This window comes from Tursiops truncatus, chromosome 2, assembly GCF_011762595.2.
Source record: "Tursiops truncatus isolate mTurTru1 chromosome 2, mTurTru1.mat.Y, whole genome shotgun sequence".
NCBI lineage: Eukaryota > Metazoa > Chordata > Mammalia > Artiodactyla > Delphinidae > Tursiops > Tursiops truncatus.
The window spans coordinates 95,361,677-95,382,755 of NC_047035.1; the positions used below are offsets into that span (position 1 = coordinate 95,361,677).

Below are 21,079 nucleotides of genomic sequence, written 5' to 3' on the forward strand. Positions count from 1 at the left end.
TGCTCCAAACTTTAGAGCCTGTTTCTGATACAAGTCTCTACGTTTCGTTCGGCAAAATCCATGGCGCCTCAAAAATTTTCGATTCTCAATTGCCAAAATGACAGGTGGGCATGAGGTTCAATATGGCAAGAGATCCTTGGTGGATAAGGTAATGCCTCCAAGCACTAAACCTGCCAATCACCACATTTCTCCTGCCCACTGCCCTACCCACAGCCCCTGCTGAGGGAGCAGCCCTAAGCACCAAATTCTTTACTGTGAGACCCCATGCTCCTAGTCACAGCTAGTCAAGTGCCAGAGATCTCTGATGAACGAATGAACTGGGTTAATCAAATTCTGTTTCTTGGGTATAAAAACTAGGAAACAGGCAATTAACAGTGGAAGCTGATGCTGAAAGAAGTCAAGATGAATGAGAGTTAAACAAGTTAAGAGGATGGGAGCATTCCAACCACTGCTTGGTTCACAGGAAGTGTGAGGTGAGTGAGGAAGCAGAAACCTTGACAAAATATATACAGAACAGAAGAAAAATATATGCCATCTGATAAGAGGGAGTGGAGCAGTTGTGCAGAGAGAGGCTAGGATGCAGTGCGTGTGTGTGTGTGTGTGTGTAAGTGTGTGTGTGTGTGTGTGTGTGAGAGAGAGAGAAAGAGAGGAGAAACAGATGGATAGAGACAGAAAGAGGGAAAGAGAAAGGAGAGAGTCAGAAACACACATGCAGAGATATGAGGTCCTTGAGAAATAAACAAATTAGCCAGTCCTTAATAAGGCTGGCACTGGTTCCTTTTCTTCTAGTCACCTTGTGCCAAAATATACTGGGAAAGAACAGAAGGTTGTGCCACTGATTAAAATATTAAGAAACTCAGGAAAACCTTGAGAAAAAATAAAGCTCAATTTAGTCTCTGATAGGTTTTTATTAATGTTCCTTATGCAGAGATGCAAAATACACCAGTCATATTCTTGTAGAAACAGTCATAAGCCTAAGATTTTAAGATCACCTCTACATTATTTCACTGTACTAAGTAGCTTAATTTGCTAAATAAAGGTGGTCCAAGTTTTTTTCAAAGTACATGCAATATTTTTTGAAAATGAAATAGTTTAAAGGTTTTATGATGATGAGCAACAATCCTTTGTCCTATCCCTCCCCCACCCCAGTCTCACTCCCTGGAAGTGACCATTTTTAACTCCCTCAGCTATTTCTTCTGATATTTACCTCTAAAGAATATGCTTACCAGCTATTTTTTTATTTATTCATTTGAAACATTATCTATTGATTTATTGATATATATATATATATATATATATATATATATATATATATATATATAGAAAAGAGAATATGTCCTGGCTTTCTTGTTCTGACCTCTTGCTAATACAGCAAGTAAGAGTTAAGACAGTCATAACTCCACATATAGTTAGCCTCAGGAACGACGAACTGAAGGATATCCCTGGGATCAAAGTTTTACACCCCCTATATTGCTACTTAACACACTTTCGGCTTCCCTCTCTCAATTTATTTGGACCAAGTTTTCACTATTCTCAGACAGCAATCCAAGGATGACCTTGAATCCAATCTGGACCATAAACATCTTTCCAAGGTTGCAGCATTTACTAATCCTAAATTCCTCAGCAGTTTAGCTGTTTTAAACCACAGATAATAATTGTAATTCACAACTTCATTTCTGGAACCAAACTTTAAACACATACTAGGAATTCGAGAGAATAATTTTTGGTAGAATATTATTCAAGCAAGAAAATTCTTACCATATTGAATTGCTGCTGTAGTTTTTCATTTGCATAATTTATGCAGAACTGTTCAAAACTATTTATCTCAAATGTTTCAAATCTGTAAAACCAAAAATAATATGGGAAGAGGAGAAAAAGGAAGAAATAACTTTAAAAAATATTCAAAATGTGCAAATCAGAAAGAAAGAAATAGGAAATTCCTCAACATTGTGAAACTTTCTTTCCACATCAGTGAAGATAAATAAGGGTTTTTAACTCAGTAACATGAAATATGTACCCAGCAGATAAGCATCAGCCAGGTGGCAGAGAGATTTTTTAAAGGCTGCAGCCTATGGACGTGTCTAACAGTATATGCTTTGGACGGCATATTCATCCTCAAGTAGGGAATGATCAGAATTACGATAAAGCCATTGCTCTTGTCAGGTCACAGATGCACAGTGTCTATATACACATAGAAAGGAACGGGGAACAGAAATTTCATACACTCTTTTGAAAAACTGAACCAGATAATGAAAAAGGCATCGCACAGCGCAAATGTACAGGAAGGGTTTTAACATTAAAGAAAGGTACCCAGAGAAGGCAAACTAGCAAATGAAATTAGACTTTTAAAAATTCTCTTCTAATTTTCCCTTCTCCTCACCAGTAGGAAACATAATCAAATACCCACTTAGAGTTACTAGATAGTCTCTAGAAAGAAACGCTCAGACCACTAAGCCAAACACACTTACCCATAAATGTCCAGCACGCCGATAAAAGAGTGCTGTTTGACAGCAGAATGGAGAACCTGATTGACATGATCTACAATCCAGTTAAAGAGCTTGGCATAGATGTGCTTGGCCAGTGCATCGCGGGCATTCGTGGCCTGCAGCTTGGAGATGGGCTTGATGTATGTCTCCGCGGCAGTAGCCAGCTTCCGATGGCAGAGCCAGTGACACATCTCCTCAAAGTCCACAGCCATGAGGTCACAGAAGATGCTGAGAGGTTCATGCCTGGGCTGCCAAAAGAGAATGGGTTATTTCCTAGGACCAGATCAATTAAGCAAAAATTTACTAAAAAATACTAACAAAGAGGGAACAATTAAAACCCCACAATTTCTTTGTTACAACAAACACTAAGATCACCTGAAGCTGATCAATGATAATCACAATCACCCATCAAACCAGCATCTAGGCAGCATTTTGTAATCTCTTCTAGGGCTCATTTTAAAATTACCTCTTCCTTTGTTTCCTGAGAGTACTTGTTTGGATCTCTCTTCAGCCACATTCAGTCAGTCAGTCAGTCAGTCAGTCAGAAAATGAGTCAGTTTGTCTACAAATGTTTACTGAGCATCTATTATATGCCAGCAAACAAAAACAGACATGTACCCTGTCCTCCTAGAACTTAGAGTCACCAGGGGAAACAGGTGTTAACTAAATGATTGCTCCCTAAAATTAAAATTACTACAAAGGAGGACACTATACTAAGATGCCATGTGAAAGGAGAATGCCCTATTGAGGGAGGCAGGAGACAGGGCCTTGAGAAATGGAGTTGAGATCTGAAGGATGAGAAGGTGTTAACTCAGTGAAAGGGTCTTCCAAGCTGAGGGGACATCTGGTAGAGAAGTCGTGTGGTGGGAGGGAAACCAGAGATGTGAGGGATTGAAGTTGAGTGAGGGAGAAAATATATGAGATGAAGCCAGAGGCTATACTATGGCTGGTCTTTCCGCTAAGAGCAATGGGGGCCCATGGGGGGGTACTGAAGGGTTATAAACAGTTAACCTGATGGTTATTTGTGTGACTTCTTAGACTAGAATCTCTAATCTAAGCATCCCCTGTATCACCTACAGGGATCCCTGTATCACCTACAGGGATCCCTGTATCCCCTACAGCTGTCTTCCACAGGCTTTGCATGAGTAGGCATTCAATAAATACTTGTTTAATTTAACCCATGTTCGTGCATTATATTTTTCAACATCTTCACTCACACGTTTCAACTGCATCTGATAACATTCCTGGGGAATAGGTAGGGTGAACACTCTTATCTCTACTTTACTAATGAGGAAATAAGATCCAAGAGAATAGTTTGTTGAAAATCACACAACCACGGATTTCCCTGGTGGTCCAGTGGCTAAGGCTCGACGCTCCCAATGCAGGAGGCTCAGGTTTGATCCTTTGTCAGGGAACTAGACCCCACATGCGGCAACTAAGAGTTCGCATGCCGCAAGTACAGATCCCGCATGCCACAACTAAGACCCGGCACAGCCAAATAAATAAATAAATATTTTTTAAAAAATATCACACAACAAGTTTATGTCAGAATTGCCATTAGAACCTGGGTCTCCTGACAGCCTCATCCCCTGACCCTTCCCACTGAAGCAGTCCCTTCCTTCTTTCATCTCCCCTCCTCCCAAGTAATCACTTCAGATACAAATCACCACCATTACCAACAACATGGATCAACTCCCTTAAATAAGCAGCTTATTTCATTCATTCATATACATGAATGGTGTGACACCATTTAGAAGCGGATCAGCACTCTCTAAACATTCTATTAGATCAACGTTGTTAACTGTTTTGTTCAAATTTTCTATAACTTAACTAATTTTTGGACTTCTTTACCTATCAGTAAGTTAGAGAGGTCAGTAATATCCCACTATGATGGATTTGTCTTTTTTTTTTTAACATCTTTATTGGAGTATAATTGCTTTACAATGGTATGTCAGTTTCTGCTTTATAACAAAGTGAATCAATTATACATATACATATGTGCCCAAATCTCTTCCCTCTTGCGTCTCCCTCCCTCCCACTCTCCCTATTCCACCCCTCTAAGTGGTCACAAAGCACCGAGCTGATCTCCCTGGGCTAGGTGGGGATGTGGCATATATACAAAATGGAATATTACTCAGCCATAAAAAGGAACGAAACTGAGTTATTCGTAGTGAGGTGGATGGACCTAGAGACTCTCATACAGAGTGAAGTAAGTCAGAAAGAGAAAAACAAATACTGTATGCCAACACATACACATGGAATCTAAAAAAAAAAAAAAAAAGAAAATGGTCAGAAGAACCTAGGGGCAAGACGGGAATAAAGATGCAGAGCTACTAGAGAATGGACTTGAGGATACAGGGAGGGGGAAGGGTAAGCTGTGACAAAGTGAGAGAGTGGCATGGACATATATACACTACCAAACGTAAGGTAGATAGCTAGTGGGAAGCAGCCGCATAGCACAGGGAGATCATCTCGGTGCTCTGTGACCACCTAGAGGGGTGGGATAGCGAGGGTGGGAGGGAGGGAGATGCAAGAGGGAAGAGATATGGGGACATATGTATATGTATAACTGATTCGCTTGTTATAAAGCAGAAACTGACACACCATTGTAAAGGAATTATACTCTAACAAAGATGTTATAAAATATATAAAAAAATAATGATAGTGAAGATGATCCAGGACCTCGGAAAAAGAATGGAGGCAAAGATCGAGAAGATGCAAGAAGTGGTTAACAAAGACCTAGAAGAATTAAAGAACAAATAAACAGAGATGAACAATATAATAACTGAATTGAAAACTACATTAGAAGGAATCAATAGCAGAATAACTGAGGCAGAAGAACAGATAAGTGACCTGGAAGACAGAATGGTGGAATTCACTGTTGCAGAACAGAATCAAGAGAAAAGAATGAAAAGAAATAAAGACAGCCTAAGAGACCTCTGGGACAACATTAAACGCAACAACATTCGCATTATAGGGGTCCCAAAAGGGGAAGAGAGAGAGCAAGAACCCGAGAAAATATTTGAAGAGATTATAGTCGAAAACTTCCCTAACATGGGAAAGGAAATAGCCACCCAAGTCCAGGAAGCACAGAGAGTCCCATACAGGATAAACCCAAGGAGAAACATGCCTAGACACATAGTAACCAAATTGGCAAAAATTAAAGACAAAGAAAAATTATTGAAAGCAGCAAGGGAAAAACAACAAATAACATACAAGGGAACTCCCATAAGGAGTTCAGAAACTCAGCAGAAACTCTACAAGCCAGAAGGGAGTGGCATGACATATTTAAAGTGATGAAACGGAAGAAACTACAACCAAGATGACTCTACCCGGCAAGGATCTCATTCAGATTCGATGGAGAAATCAAAAGCTTTACAGACAAACAAAAGGTAAGAGAATTCAGCAACCACGAAACCAGCTCTACAACAAATGCTAAAGGAACTTCTCTAAGTGGGAAACACAAGAGAAGAAAAGGACCTACAAAAACAAACCCAAAACAATTAAGAAAATGGTAATAGGAACATACATATCGATAATTACCTTAAAAGTGAATGGATTAAATGCTCCAACCAAAAGACAGAGGCTTGCTGAATGAATACAAAAACAAGACCCATATATATGCTGTCTACAAGAGACCCACTTCAGACCTAGGGACACATACAGACTGAAAGTTAGGGGATGGAAAAAGATATTCCATGCAAACGGAAATCAAAAGAAAGCTGGAGTAGCAATACTTATATCAGATAAAACAGACTTTAAAATAAAGAATGTTACCAGAGACAAGGAAGGACACTACATAATGATCAAGGGATCAATCCAAGAAGAAGATATAACAATTATAAATATATATGCACCCAACATAGGAGCACCTCAATACATAAGGCAACTGCTAACAGCTATAAAAGAGGAAATTGACAGTAACACAATAATAGTGGGGGACTTTAACACCTCACTTACACCAATGGACAGATCATCCCGACCAAAAATTAATAAGGAAACAGAAGCTTTAAATGACACAATAGACCAGATAGATTTAATTGATATTTATAGGACATTCCATCCAAAACCAGCAGATTACACTTTCTTCTCAAGTGTGCACAGAATATTCTCCAGGATTGATCACATCTTGGGTCACAAGTCAAGCCTAAGTAAATTTTAAGAAAACTGAAATCATATCAAGCATCTTTTCTGGCCACAACGCTATGAGATTAGAAATCAATTACAGGGAAAAAAACATCAAAAACACAAACACGTGGAGGCTAAACAATACTTTACTAAATAACTAAGAGATCACTGAAGAAATCAAAGAGGAAATCAAAAACTACCTAGAGACAAATGACAATGAAAACATGACGATCCAAAACCTATGGAATGCAGCAAAAGCAGTTCTAAGAGGGGAGTTTATAGCAATACAATCCTACCTCAAGAAACAACAAACATCTCAAATAAACAATCTAACCTTACACCTAAAGGAACTAGAGAAAGAAGAACAAACAAAACCCAAAGTTATTAGAAAGAAAGAAATCATAAATATCAGAGCAGAAATAAATGAAATAGAAACAAAGAAAATAGCAAAGATCAATAAAACTAAAAACTGGTTCTTTGAGAAGATAAACCAAATCGATAAACCATTAGCCAGACTCATCAAGAAAAAGAGGGAGAGGACTCAAATCATTAAAATTAGAAATGAAAAAGGAGAAGTTACAACAGACACCACAGAGATACAAAGCATCCTAAGAGACTACTACAAGCAACTCTATGCCAATAAAATGGACAACCTAGAATAAACAGACAAATTCTGACAGAGTTATAACCTTCCAAGACTGAACCAGGAAGAAATAGAAAATATGAACAGACCAATCACAAGTAATGAAATGGAAACTGTGATTAAAAATCTTCCAACAAAGTCCAGGACCAGATGGCTTCACAGGTGTATTCTATCAAACATTTAGAGAAGAGCTAAAACTCATCCTTTTCAAACTCTTCCAAAAAATTGCAGAGGAAGGAACACTCCCAAACTCATTCTATGAGACCACCATCACCCTGATAACAAAAGCAGACAAAGATACTATAAAAAAAAAAGGAAATTACAGACCAATATCACTGATGAATATAGATGCAAAAATCCTCAACAAAATACTAGCAAACAGAACCCAACAACACATTAAAAGGATCATACACCATGATCAAGTGGGATTTATCCCAGGGATTCAAGGACTCTTCAATGTACAGAAATCAATCAATGTGATACACCATATTAACAAATTGAAAACTAAAAACATGATCATCTCAACAGATGCAGAAAAAGCTTTTGACAAAATTCAACACCCATTTATGATAAAAACTCTCCAGAAAGTAGGTATAGGGGGAACCTACCTCAACATAATAAAGGCCATATAGAACAAACACACAGCAAACATCATTCTCTATGGTGAAAAACTGAAACCATTTCCTCTCAGATCAGGAACAAGACAAGGATGTCCACTCTCACCACTATTATTCAACATAGCTTTGGAAGTCCTAGCCACAGCAATCAGAGAAGAGAAATAAATAAAAGGAATACAAATTGGAAAAGAAGAAGTAACACTGTCACTGATTGCAGATGACATGATACTATAGGTAGAGAAAAAGATGCCACCAGAAAACTACTATAGCTAATCAATGAATTTGGTAAAGTTGCAGGATACAAAATTAATGCACAGAAATCTCTTGCATTCCTATATACTAATGATGAAAAATCTGAAAGAGAAATTAAGGAAACACTCCCATTTTTAACAAAAAGAATAGAATACCTAGGAATAAACCTACCTAGGGAGGCAAAAGACCTGTATGCAGAAAATTATACGACACTGATGAAAGAAATTAAAGATGATACCAACAGATGGAGAGATATACCGTGTTCTTGGATTGGAAGAATCAACACTGTGAAAATGACTATACTACCCAAAGCGATCTACAGATTCAGTGTAATCCCCATCAAATTACCAATGGCATTTTTTACAGAACTAGAACAAAAAATCTTAAAATTTGTATGGAGACACAAAAGACCCCGAATAGCCAAAGCAGTCTTGAGGGAAAAAAACAGAGCTGGAGGAATAAGGCTCCCAGACTTCAGACTATACTACAAAGCTACAGTAATCAAGATAATATAGTACTGGCACAAAAACAGAAATATAGATCAATGGAACAGGATAGAAAGCCCAGAGATAAACCCACGCATCTATGGTCAACTAATCTATGACAAAGGAGGCAAGGATATACAATGGAGAAAAGACAGCCTCTTCAATAAGTGGTGCTGGGAGAACTGGACAGCTACATGTAAAAGAATGATATTAGAACACTCCCTGACCCCATACACAAAAATAAACTCAAAATGGATTAGAGACCTAAATGTAAGACCTGACACTATAAACTCTTAGAGGAAAACATAGGAAGAACACTCTTTGACATAAATCACAGCAAGATCTTTTTTGGTCCACCTCCTAGAGTAATGGAAATAAAAACAAAAATAAACAAATGGGACCTAATGAAACTTAAAAGTTTTTGCACAGCAAAGGAAACTACAAACAAGACCAAAAGACAACCCTCAGAATGGAAGAAAATATTTGCAAACAAATCAATGGAGAAAGGATTAATCTCCAAAATATATAAAGAGCTCACACAGCTCAATATTAAAAAAATAAACAACCCAATCCAAAAGTGGGCAGAAGACCTAAATAGACATTTCTCCAAAGAAGACAAACAGATGGCCAAGAAGCACATGAAAAGCTGCTCAACATCACTAATTATTAGAGAAATGCAAATCAAATCTACAATGAGGTATCACCTCACACCAGTTAGAATGGGCATCATCAGAAAATCTACAAAAAACAAATGCTGGAGAGGGTGTTGAGAAAAGGGAACCCTCTTGTACTGTTGGTGGGAATGTAAATTGATACAGCTACAGTGGAGAACAGTATGGAGGTTCCTTAAAAAACTAAAAATAGAATGACCCAGCAATCCCGCTACTGGGCATACACCCTGAGAAAACCATAATTCAAACAGACACATGTACCCCAATGTTCATTGCAGCACTATTTACAATAGCCAGGACATGGAAGCAACCTAAATGCCCATCGACAGATGAATGGATGAAGAAGATGTGGTACATATATACAATGGAATATTACTCAGCCATAAAAAAGAACGAAATTGGGTCATTTGTAGAGACGTGGATGGATCTAGAGACTGTCATACAGAGTGAAGTAAGTCAGAAAGAGAAAAACAAATGTCATATATTAACGCATATATGTGGAACCTAGATAAATGGTACAGATGAACCAGTATGCAAGGCAGAAATTGAGACACAGATGCAGAGAACAAATGTATGGACACCAAGCGGGCAAAGTGGCAGGTGTGTGTGTGTGTGTGTGTGTGTGTGTGTGTGATGAATTGGGAGATTGGGATTGACATGTATACACTGATATGTATAAAATGGATGACTAATAAGAACCTGCTGTATAAATAAATAAATAAAATTCAAAATAAAAATACATAGTGACTCTACCTCCAGTATTGCTTTTGGCCTCAAAGTCTTTTTTATCCAGTATTAATACAGGTCTGCCAGTTTTTTTCTAGCTATTATGGTGTGTGTTTTCTAAACCTTTTACTTTCGAACTATCTGTACCTTTATGTTTTAGGAATGCGTCTTTCAAAAGTACATACCTGAATTCTAAAACCAGTCTGACAATCCATATTAGCTGAAACATTGGTTCATTTGTAATTATTTCTACCTTCTTTTGTGCCTTTACTTGTCCCACCTTTTCTAAAATTTTCTCTACCTCTCTTGCTATGTTTGGATTATTTTTTTTCAGTTAATTTTTCTCTCTACTAGTTCGAAAGGTTTACCTTCTGTTTCTATTTTTATGATAGAAGCATTAAGTTACATTTGTTAACTTAGTGTACTTAACTAACACAAACTCCAAACACTCCATCCTAATCTATAAGCTTTGTTATCCAGTACTTTAGTTCCATCTTTTTGGGGGGAAGGAGGGGCTGGTGATTCACTTTATTTTTTTTAAACTTTTTATTTTGAACTAATTTCAGACTAACAGAAAAGTTGCAAGAAGAGTACTAAGAATTCCCTTCACCCAGATTCCCTAAATGTTAATATTTTACCGAGTTTGCTTGCATCATTCTCTTTCTCACTCTTTCACGTACATATACATACATGTTATTTTTTCAGAACCTTTTGAGAGCATGTTACAAACATGATGCCCTTTTGGTTCTAAATATTTCACTGTTCATTTCCTAAAATCCAAAGACATTATCTTATAAAACTATAGTATAGTGAGTAAAATCAGGAAATTAGCAATGATACAACCCTATTACCTAGCCTGCAGATCTAATTCAAATTTTGCTGATTGACCTAATAATGTCCTGTGAGGGCGGGCTTGAGGGGGGGGCCACATTTCTGTGGTCCAGGATCCAATCTAGGTTTATACATTGAATTTAGTCATCTTGTTTCATTAATCACCTTTAATTTGAATAGCTCTTCACTCTTTTTTTTTGTCTTTTGAGAACTTGACATTTTAGAAGAATAGTATGTCTCTCAGTTTGGGTCTGTATTATGTTGCCTCGGATTTGGGCCATGCCTTTTTGGCCGGAATGCTAGAGAAGTGATGTGGCACCCTCCTCAGGGTGCTGCATCAGAACTCATGTGATGCTGACTGGTTGCTTGGTTAAGGGAGTATCTGCCAGGTTTCTCCACTACCTTTCCCTCTGTACTGAATAAGTATTTTGTGGCCCAGTCATTACACTAGTCATTATTATTATTCTTTTAATTAATCAAATTTTATCTACATTTGCCCATACTTTACTAGTTTATTTATTTTTAAAAACATTTTATTTATTTATGGCTGCATTGGGTCTTCGCTGCTATGTGTGGGCCCTCTCTAGTTGTGGCGAGCCGAGGCCACTCCCTGCCACAGTGCGTGGGCCTCTCATTGTGGTGGCCTCTCCCGTTGCAAAGCATGGGCTCTAGGTGCACGGGCTTCAGTAGTTGTGGCTCATGGGCCTAGCTGCTCCGTGGCATGTGGGATCTTCCCGGACCAGGGCTCAAACCTGTGTCCCCTGCATTGGCAGGCAGATTCCCAACCACTGCGCCACCAGGGAAGCCCTTTACTAGTTTATTGATTCACCATTTCTTCTGGAATTTTAGATCTTGTATCTGGATCCCTTTCCTTCTGCCTAAACTATGTCTTTTAATATTTCCTTTAGTGAGGGCCTATTGGTGACAAATTCTCACAAGTTTCTATTTGTCTGAAAACACCTCTGTTTTTTTCCTCATTGTAGAAAGGTATCTTTACTGGATATACAGTTCTAAGTTAGTAGTTATTTACTCTAGAACACTGATGATAGTCCCCTGTTTTCTGGCTCCTATTACTGCAGTTGGGAAGTGAGCTATCAGTTTAATTGCTACTTCAAGAGTAGTATGTCTTATTTCTCTCCTGTTTTAAGATTTTTCTCTTCGCCTGTGGTAGCATTACGGTGTGCCTAGGTGTGGATTTCTTTTTATTTATCCTAACTGGGATTTTTTGGCCTTTCCAAATCTGTGGTGTAGTGTCATTTTCACAAGTTCTGAAATTTGTTAGTAATTACCTCTTCAAACATTATGTCTGCCTCATTCTCTTCTTTCTCTCCCTTAGGAATTCTCATTATATTAAAATTAGATTTTATTACTCCATCCTTCATCTCTTTTAACTATTGTTAAGGGTTCCAGCTTGGGGCCCATGTTGCATTTTGCACCATTTCTTCACTTCTGTCTTCCAGCTCATCACTTCCCTACTCAGTTGTGTCAAATATGCTGTTAATTTCTTTCAGCATTATTAGTAGGTTTGACGCTGCTCTCTGTTGTTTCACCTAGCTCTATTTTGTTTTATCATGGGATTTGAGATTTTTGACTGTGAGCCAATATTTCTTGTAACTTTTCTTCTGGGACTCTGTTGAGTCCTGGATTGAAGGTGGATTTGCATTTGCTTCTGTCAGGCATCCAGGGCACTACCAATCCAGGCCCAATTTAAACTAAGTTTTGTGTATGTGGCTTTTGAGGACCATCCAGGAACTATGAAATCAGACTGGGAAGTATGTGTGAGGGTCAGTTTATTGTTATAAATTTTTAGGGAACTATGTTTTCCCCCTCCACTTAGCTTTGAGACTTGCTTTTTCTTTGTACTCTTGGAGAGTGTGGTGAGCAAATTCCTCATTTAGGGTCTCAGCTTTAGCCAGAAGTTTTCCTTCCTGTTCCCCTGTTTATACGAGTCCTAGGCTTTGTTTTTTTTGTCTTCTGCACCCCATTTGGTTATGAAAACCGAAGCTCAACGTCACTGGGTTCAGCAAACGCCCTCCAAGTGAGTCTTAGTTTCAGAGTTCTGCTTCATTCTCTGAGTTCCTGTTTTCACTCAGTTTATGGCCTCTGAGAAGTTCTTATGTATTTATCAAAAATATTTTAAAATATAATTTATCCAGCATGAAGCTCAATCAGAGCAACCAGTCCAAAACTGCTAGAAAAGAAAGTCTCTTTCATTTTACAGATAAGCAAACTGAAGTTCAGAAAAGCTAAGCATCCCAAAACATAGAGAGTAAATAGTAAAGTTGGGATTGAACCCAGGCAGAGACACTGAAACACGTATTTCAAAACTAAAGTCTAATTTACCCAAATTTAAGTCACATGAATTAATCTACATGTAGATTTGCAAATATCAACTTGGGTGTCCTAAGAGTGAAACATAAATCTCAAAATTGTTTCCTATTATACTCCTTGAGGAAGCAGGATGGAAAAAGAATTATATTAAAACTGCCTCCATTTTAATAAAGTTAAAAATACCTAATAAATATATACTGTATATGTACGTGTGTGTAAGTGTGAGTGTGTGTATGTGTGTGATCTTTGATGCTGGTGATCAGAAAATACCACAAATCACAAATGCCCAATGAGAACAATCTGAGACTGTCAGGTTTTGTTACAGTTTAAACAAATGAACTGAATTTTAATTCTCAGTGTGTAGTTATCACTATGTGCGGAAGAATATATAAATCATAGTGAAGACACCCTATCTCCCCAGCCTTCTAATTCTTCTTCCCAGGAGTAACCACTTTTAACAGTTTCTTCAGTAACTTTTAAACCATATTACATTTCCACAGCTGAGGAGACAAATGAACCTACCAATTCTGCTATGTGAGCCATGGGCCAAATGAGCCCTTCTCTCTAGTCTCACCAATCCAACTTTTACATCTAATATTTCCCACTGCTGTTTATATGGCTCAGACATATATCCAAGTTCTCTCCTCCCCTCCCTCCGCGCCCCCCACCCCAATCACTGTGCACCAGAGATCTGAATCCACTTTTCTTTGTTTACAATTCAAGATTCTACTCTGCATAGTGTATCTGTCTAATAATTACCTCTCTGATAGTTACTAATGTTAGTTAATAGAGAGACTTCAAACACATTGTTTCCATAAAGAATCAACAAAACTAAAATATAAATCAACTGTCATCACAGGATGCTTGCTCTGAACTTACAGGGATTGTGCAGCTGTCTGAATCTCGAGACATAAATCCAACATTGCCTAAGTGAAGGATGCCAGCAAGTATTCGGAAAATTCCCATCTGATAAGATTCACTAATTCCTGAAACAGCAGAGTAAATGAACAAGTGATCAATTTCAGAACAGGAACTAAACAATTATAGCACACAATTTTAAGCCCATCTTTAATCCTTGAATAATGCCAGATGTTGTACACATTATAATGTGTCATAGTTAACAACACTTTCATCTTTGTTGACATTAACACATAATGCGCTTTAGCATTATGGTTGAGAGCATGGGCTGTGGAATGAGACAGACCTCAGCTTGAGGCCTGGCTCTGCTCCTGACCTGCCATCTCACATTGGCAGGTAACTTCACCCTTCTATCCTTCTGTTTTCTCATTTGAGATACAGGGACAATAGGGACTATCTCAAAGGGAGTGTGTAAACATTAAATAAGAAAATGCACACAGTAAACTTAACACACTATGTGACACATGGTAGGTGCTAAATAAACTATCACCATCATTGTCACACACTGAATTTAAGTATCTCATTAACATTATTACCTTTTCTATTTATCTTTACTCCAAATGCAAGTTGTAGCCCAATAAGGCTGTTTTAAGTCAGATTATTTAATTACTTCTTCTAACTACAGACCAACTGTAAGTCAAGGAGACCCCAAGATTAGAAGTGCTCAGGCTGGTGTTGCACCCCAGCCTGATGAGCGAGTATCTAAACACAGCATTAGAGCAGGACCTGAAGGATCAGGCAGGATGAGAAAGCCAGACAGCCCTTGGTATTTTACCAGCTTGGGCTTCATTTTTCAGTAAGGTAAGGTTTTTCCAGAATATTACATATAAATTATATTCGAGTAAAACTAGTAAAATGATTTCCAAATATGTAACTATATACAGAGTAACTGACAGTTCATCTCACAAGGAATGTTTCTGCCATCTCCTGAATTATGGCTTTTTCAAATTTGCAATTTTCTATTTACAAACAGAGTTAGCCCCGGAAGTAAAGCAGTGTTTCTCAAACTATAATACGCATATGAATCACCAATGGATCTGGTTAAAATGCAGAGTCTGGTTTAGTAGGTCTGAGACAGGGTCTGAGATTCTAAATTTCTGCAAGCTCCATAGTGGTCCTGGACCATACTCTGATTAGCAATGCTTTTAAATTAAATTAACTCACCTCAGGTTACTCCTCAAAGTACCAATATATGACTTTAGAATTATTCATATTCTGAAGCTTTTAAATAAATAATTCAACACTAAAAGCTATATAAGTACATTTCTAAAGGTCAATTTATTTATATATAGATCCAATATTTTTTTTAATCCAGAAACAAGACAGTGACATGAGCTATTTCAGAAACAGAATAAACTACATGTAATACAGTATTTTGTCACCAAGCCAGCTCAACCACATTTCCAGGCCACAAAAGACACCCAAATCGAAAAAACAAACACAAAAAAATCCTATAAAACATGAGTTTCTGTATAGAAACCCACTTCATTTGGCTCTAGCTTTCAGATTTTGTAAAAATTTAAGTAAACAGTCCCACATCCCCTGATGCCCTCAATGTATGTTTTTTTAATAAATTTATTTTATTTATTTTATTTTTGGCTGCACTGGGTCTTTGTTGCTGCGCATGGGCTTTCTCTAGTTGTGGCGAGCGGGGGCTACTCTTCGTTGCGGTGTGCGGGCTTCTCATTATGGTGGCTTCTCTTGTTGCGGAGCACGGGCTCTAGGTGTGTGGGCTTCAGTAGTTGCAGCACGCGGGCTCAGTAGTTGTGGCGCATGGGCTTAGTTGCTCCGTGGCATGTGGGATCTTTCCAGCCCAAGGCTCGAACCTGTGTCCCCAGCATTGACAGGCGGATTCTTAACCACTGCGCCACCAGGGAAGCCCCCGAATGTATGTTTTAAATAGCTTTACTGAGGAATAATTTGCATACCATAAAATTTATCCATTTTAAATATGCAATTCAATGGTTTTTAGTAAATTTACAGAGTTGTGCAACCATCACCATAACCTAATTTCAGTACAGTCCCCATCACCTCCAAAAGAACACTTTACTTATTTGCTGTCCAACTGTGTTTTATAAAGAATCTAAAAATAAATTAAAAACAAAACACCAAAAATGAATGTTAAATTTCTCAACAATTCTCACTACTTAATATGAAGCTAAGCCAATATTCCAATCAAAGGTTGCTCGAGTCAAAAAGCTATTGCTTCTAAAAATTCAAGAATAAAATTACATACCTAGCAAAGTGCAGGCCTGCCTGGTTTGTGCCATCTCCTTGGCATCATCTACTCCTTCAATCACAGGACTGCCACCTTGCTTCGTGTAATGAAAGTTATTTGCGTCTCCTGCAATTAAGGAAAATTTTTTGAAAGATGTGCAGTCTATGAAAAGGCCTTGACTTCTACCCTTATGTCCACTCTGAATTAGAGGCAGTGGTAGCACAATTAAGTGTATAGAGTCTGAAATTCGACTTCCTGTGTTTTTAGTTATATTTTAATACAAGACTCAAAATTAAATAATGGAGTGAAATGTTTGTAGAATTTGTGAAATGAATAGTCCTTTCCTAAAGGTTTTATTCCAATCTACAGGCTAGGATAATTTCTTCAAACACTTTACTCCCTTCTTCATAGAGTTCCACCTATGGAACCTCATAGATTTCCACCACGTAAACTCCTTTACATTTTTTTTCCTTTTAATCAGGGCAAATTTCAAACATATACAAAAGTACAGAAACTAGTATAATGAGCCCTTGTGTACTCATCACTCATCTTAAACAAGTATCAACTCAAGGCCAATCTTGTTCCATTTATACAGCCACTCACCACTTCCTCATCCCATGAGTTATCTTGAAGCCAACTGTAGGCCTCTTATCATTTCATCCATAAATATTTCAGTATGAGATAATTTCCTTTTTAAGAAGTAAATTTGTGAACTCAGAAATTAACATAAGACAATACCAGCACAATAAATCTAGTGCCATATTCATACCTAATCGCAGCATTTTAAATTCAGGTAACTTTGCTGAGGCACAAAGCTGATAGAAGATATGATAGTTTCTCTCCTCTTCTGCCTTTGAAAAAAGAAGAGTTTTCAATTACAGCATTTTAATCTAAAACCCAGAAAATTCAATCATAAAAATAAAAATTTAATTATCTCATTTGATGAAATAAACTGTCCTCTCCCAAATTTCCTAATACATATCTATGATTATTAAACCTTGTGATTTATTAGCTATGTGCATCTGTGTGAGTGTGTATCTGTTGGTCACATTCAAAATAATATACCTGATAGTAATGCTTTTTGAACTACTGAACAGCTTGCTGCTCTATGGCACTGTCATAAGAGATCAGTGCCTCTGGGGGAAGCTAAAACCTTTTTATTTTTTTCCCTGCAACACTCAATATTTTCTCACAGTATTTTCTTAGATTCATGGTCTTCCTAAGACTTTTGACTAGAAAAAAAAAAATCCTATTTTTGCCATATCTACTGTAGCTGTTTGTAAGAAATCCACAAATGCACTACATCATCCATATCATTTCAGTTTATATATTTAAAAATAAATTAAAAAATTTTTAAATAGAAAATAAATCATGTACAATGCTAAGATCATTTCTTACTATTTTCTGACAGTCTTTTTCCACATATATACTTTAAAAATACAGTTTGTAATCATATTGTTTATACAATATTATTATACTCTATTGTCATATCCTTGAATTCTGCAGTGTATTCAGTTAACTGAAGAATAGAGCAAGTAAGGCCAAGGTCAGGTTTGATGCCCAACAGGGGCTGGTGTCTGGTAAAGAAAACTTAGTTTTCTGTGTTTAGTGCACAGAATACACTAAACAAATTAACAATATACCAATGACCACAAGCATGAATAGGCAAGAGGTCAGGGGTTTCAGTACACAGACAACTAGAAAATCAGGGGGATCTGCAGAAGTGCTTTGGTCATCTTTGTACACGAAGGACAATATCAAGTATGCGCTTTCTGACTGTTTGACTCACTTTGATATAACCAAACACCCACAATATTATATAGCCCTGTGGGTTGGGGAACAGCTAGAATTGCTTCAATGTTTCTAGGCAAGACAATAAGGATTAGGCCTTAACATTCTGTCTTAAGCACTACTAGCATCTGGTCACCATACCCATTTTCCCTTTAATCGTCTACCTATCAATCAAATCTGTACTATTTAGACTCAATCTTCCCTTAGATCTACATATATTTCCCCCACTGTTTCCTCTGGCTACTAAACATTTTTTTTTGGACCTATTCAAGTATACATGTGAGCACAGTAACACAGCTCTGCATGTATCTAGATATTAGAACAATGGAGGAGGGTGACTATTCCTTCGCTATACAAATCAGGTATTACATTTAGGTAGCCACAAATCAGCCACACCCCCAAAGTCAAAGCCAGGGTAGCTCTAGGCTGCCCAAACTCATGACTCTCAGTATGTCCCAGACAGTTTCAAAGCCTTAAGACACTTGTGCAATGGAAATTGTAGACTCTGCTACATGGCGGTGCCAGGGCTATTTGAACCTCAATATGGTGAGCATCTAGTTAAGGGACTACAGGAACCCCATCTCAGCATGCAGTGGGTCACCAGGAGTCCTATATGGGGAGTTTTCCAATGATGAGTCCACATTCCCTGAGTATACCTATAAACATGTAAATGCACACCTGCCAGTGCTGTAATGTGTAGTACTTCCCATTTACAAATAAAAAAGGAGTAAGTTCCCTGGTGAGGATTCTGGGCTTTCACTGCCGTGGCCTGGGTTTAGTCCTCGTTGGGGAACTGAGATCCCCGCCCCCCGAAAAGGAGTAAGTGCATATGTGCAAATGCAAGTCTGGCACTGATCCATACACTTGAGTGTGTTCTCTGACAGTAGTTCACAACTTAGTTGTGAAGATCTTTTAACCCTCATTATTCTATCTAAACAGTATCACATTCTGAGAGAAGAAGGAAGGAAGAAGACAAGGATAATTATTTTTTTCTTGAACTGAGTTTAAACTGTAACTCACTGAAGCATAGACCAATGTCTTCCCTATCAACTGGGAAATGTGACAGACGAGACTAAACTAATAGTGCCTCTTCTTAACTAAGCTTTTCCTACAAGCATTTGGAGGAAACAGTCAAAACCATTAAACCTAAATCAGTGCCCAGTCCCAAAAACTATTAGTCTAAGGGGTACCCTCTGATAGGCACTGTTTTACATGTTCCAGTCCAAGTGTGGTTTGCAGTAATATTGCAGTAATATTGTCATAACATGCTCAAGAACATCTGGGAATAAAATGCACACCAACAAACACGAGCTCCGGAATTTTATGGCAATCTATATGTATACCTGCCCGGCTTACCTGGAACACCACTCTGGATTTCTCTAAAAGGTAAGTTCTCATATTGGCACCAATGATTCGATGTCTCTTATCAAAACCAATCTCAATGTACTTCCCAAAACGGCTGCTATTATCATTCCTGGTTGTCTTAGCATTTCCGATTGACTAAGAGACAAAGGGAAAACAATAAGGTTTTAGAAGTGCAATTCATGCCCTGACATTTACAGATTTGCTCAGGGAGAGAAAGAACACAACCCTTTAAAATTGATTCTTTTAAAAACAGAACCAGTTTTGCCCCTGCAGGCACAACTGTATGCTTTGCTCACTGCACAACCACACAGGTATACACTAATAGTCCGTATCGGCCTTGTTATTCTCGCACAAATTATTTTCAGAAACAGCAGACTCGAGCCCAGTGCCTGGGAGGTCTTCATCCACCATTTGTGGTATGGAACATACTCATTCATGTCAACAAAGGAAAAGAACGGATGGGACCAGGGGCTGCCTAGGCACATGACCTCTTAGTTAAATAACAGGGTTTGGTTTCTTGAAAAACTTAGTCTGTTTTATGTAAATAAGCTGGTTAAGACAAATTAATATTTTCCTGGAAATATTGCTTTGGTGTTCAGGGTCTCTTTAGCCAGTAGGCCCAGCTGGACTGCTTATTAGTGGAGTGTTGGTAATTACCCACTTAATTCAAAGCCATTTTCAGAAACCAGAGACAGTAAAATTTGGCTTTGGATTTTGATAGTTGTATCTAACTTGCAAGACATCTGCTAAAGAATGCAGAGAATGTAACTTTCTGCTAAATTTTTCATATAATCCTAAAAATTTAAATTGAATATGCACTGCTTTCTGATTTAGGTAACATGCATCTATAAATTTTTCTTTCAAAGCAAAGCAAAAAACATGCTGTAGTTAGAAAAGCAAGTGTTAACATACTGTATAAATTAAATGCTTAATAAGATAATTTCATACAATTAATATCTTTCACTGCACAAAGCCTGTGACTATTAGGATTAGTATATTGAAACCACAGCAGAGAGAAAGATATGAAAATGCTCTGGAGCATTAAGAAAGCAATACAAAAAAAAAAAAAAAAGCAATACAAACACAAGTGATGAAAACAGTAGTAACAGAGCCATAAAAGTCAACACATTAGATTCTCTGATCAATCAAAGAAAACGTATTTTCACTCTCTGAAATATAAGACATGTATTACCCTATTCTGTTTTGGCAATCAGAACACTGCTAACTTTCAGATTAACATTATAGATTGAAAGAATAGTTGGAAGCTATTTTCCCAGCAAAACTTGATATTACAAAAAGCACAACAAAAAGTCTCCATATATTCCCATTATTTTTATTTTGTTTAGAAAATAAACGTGAAATTTTCTTTCAGCACAACATATTCTGTCAAAGAGCAGATGAAGGGTTACATGTAGTAGCAGTGGCAGCAGCAGCAATAATTACTGAGTGTTTACCAGGCACTGTCCTAAGCACTTTCCCCCAGCAACTAAGCAAGTTAGGGGAGGGTGGTCCACAGCTTCTCCTCCCTCCCAGACTCTTATCCCAACCTCCATATGTCATCCCCCTGCCCCAATCTACTTACAGTGGGGATCAGAGTGGCCAACCTGCCAAGATAAT

At 37.8% G+C, this 21,079-nt stretch overlaps 1 protein-coding gene across 4 annotated transcripts in view; it reads right to left on the reverse strand.

The window, feature by feature from the left end:
- MYO5A (myosin VA) overlaps window positions 1-21,079 on the reverse strand; it is a 186,635-nt gene that overhangs the window by 86,637 nt on the left and 78,919 nt on the right. For all 4 annotated transcript variants that reach the window (XM_033851686.2, XM_033851685.2, XM_019946568.3 and 1 more), the window contains exons 6-11: window positions 19,454-19,597; window positions 17,076-17,157; window positions 16,325-16,432; window positions 14,050-14,156; window positions 2,469-2,734; window positions 1,759-1,840 (exon numbers count right to left, since the gene is read on the reverse strand). In XM_033851686.2, coding sequence (XP_033707577.1) covers window positions 1,759-1,840; window positions 2,469-2,734; window positions 14,050-14,156; window positions 16,325-16,432; window positions 17,076-17,157; window positions 19,454-19,597 — 789 coding nt within the window. The remainder of the gene's footprint in view (window positions 1-1,758; window positions 1,841-2,468; window positions 2,735-14,049; window positions 14,157-16,324; window positions 16,433-17,075; window positions 17,158-19,453; window positions 19,598-21,079) is intronic.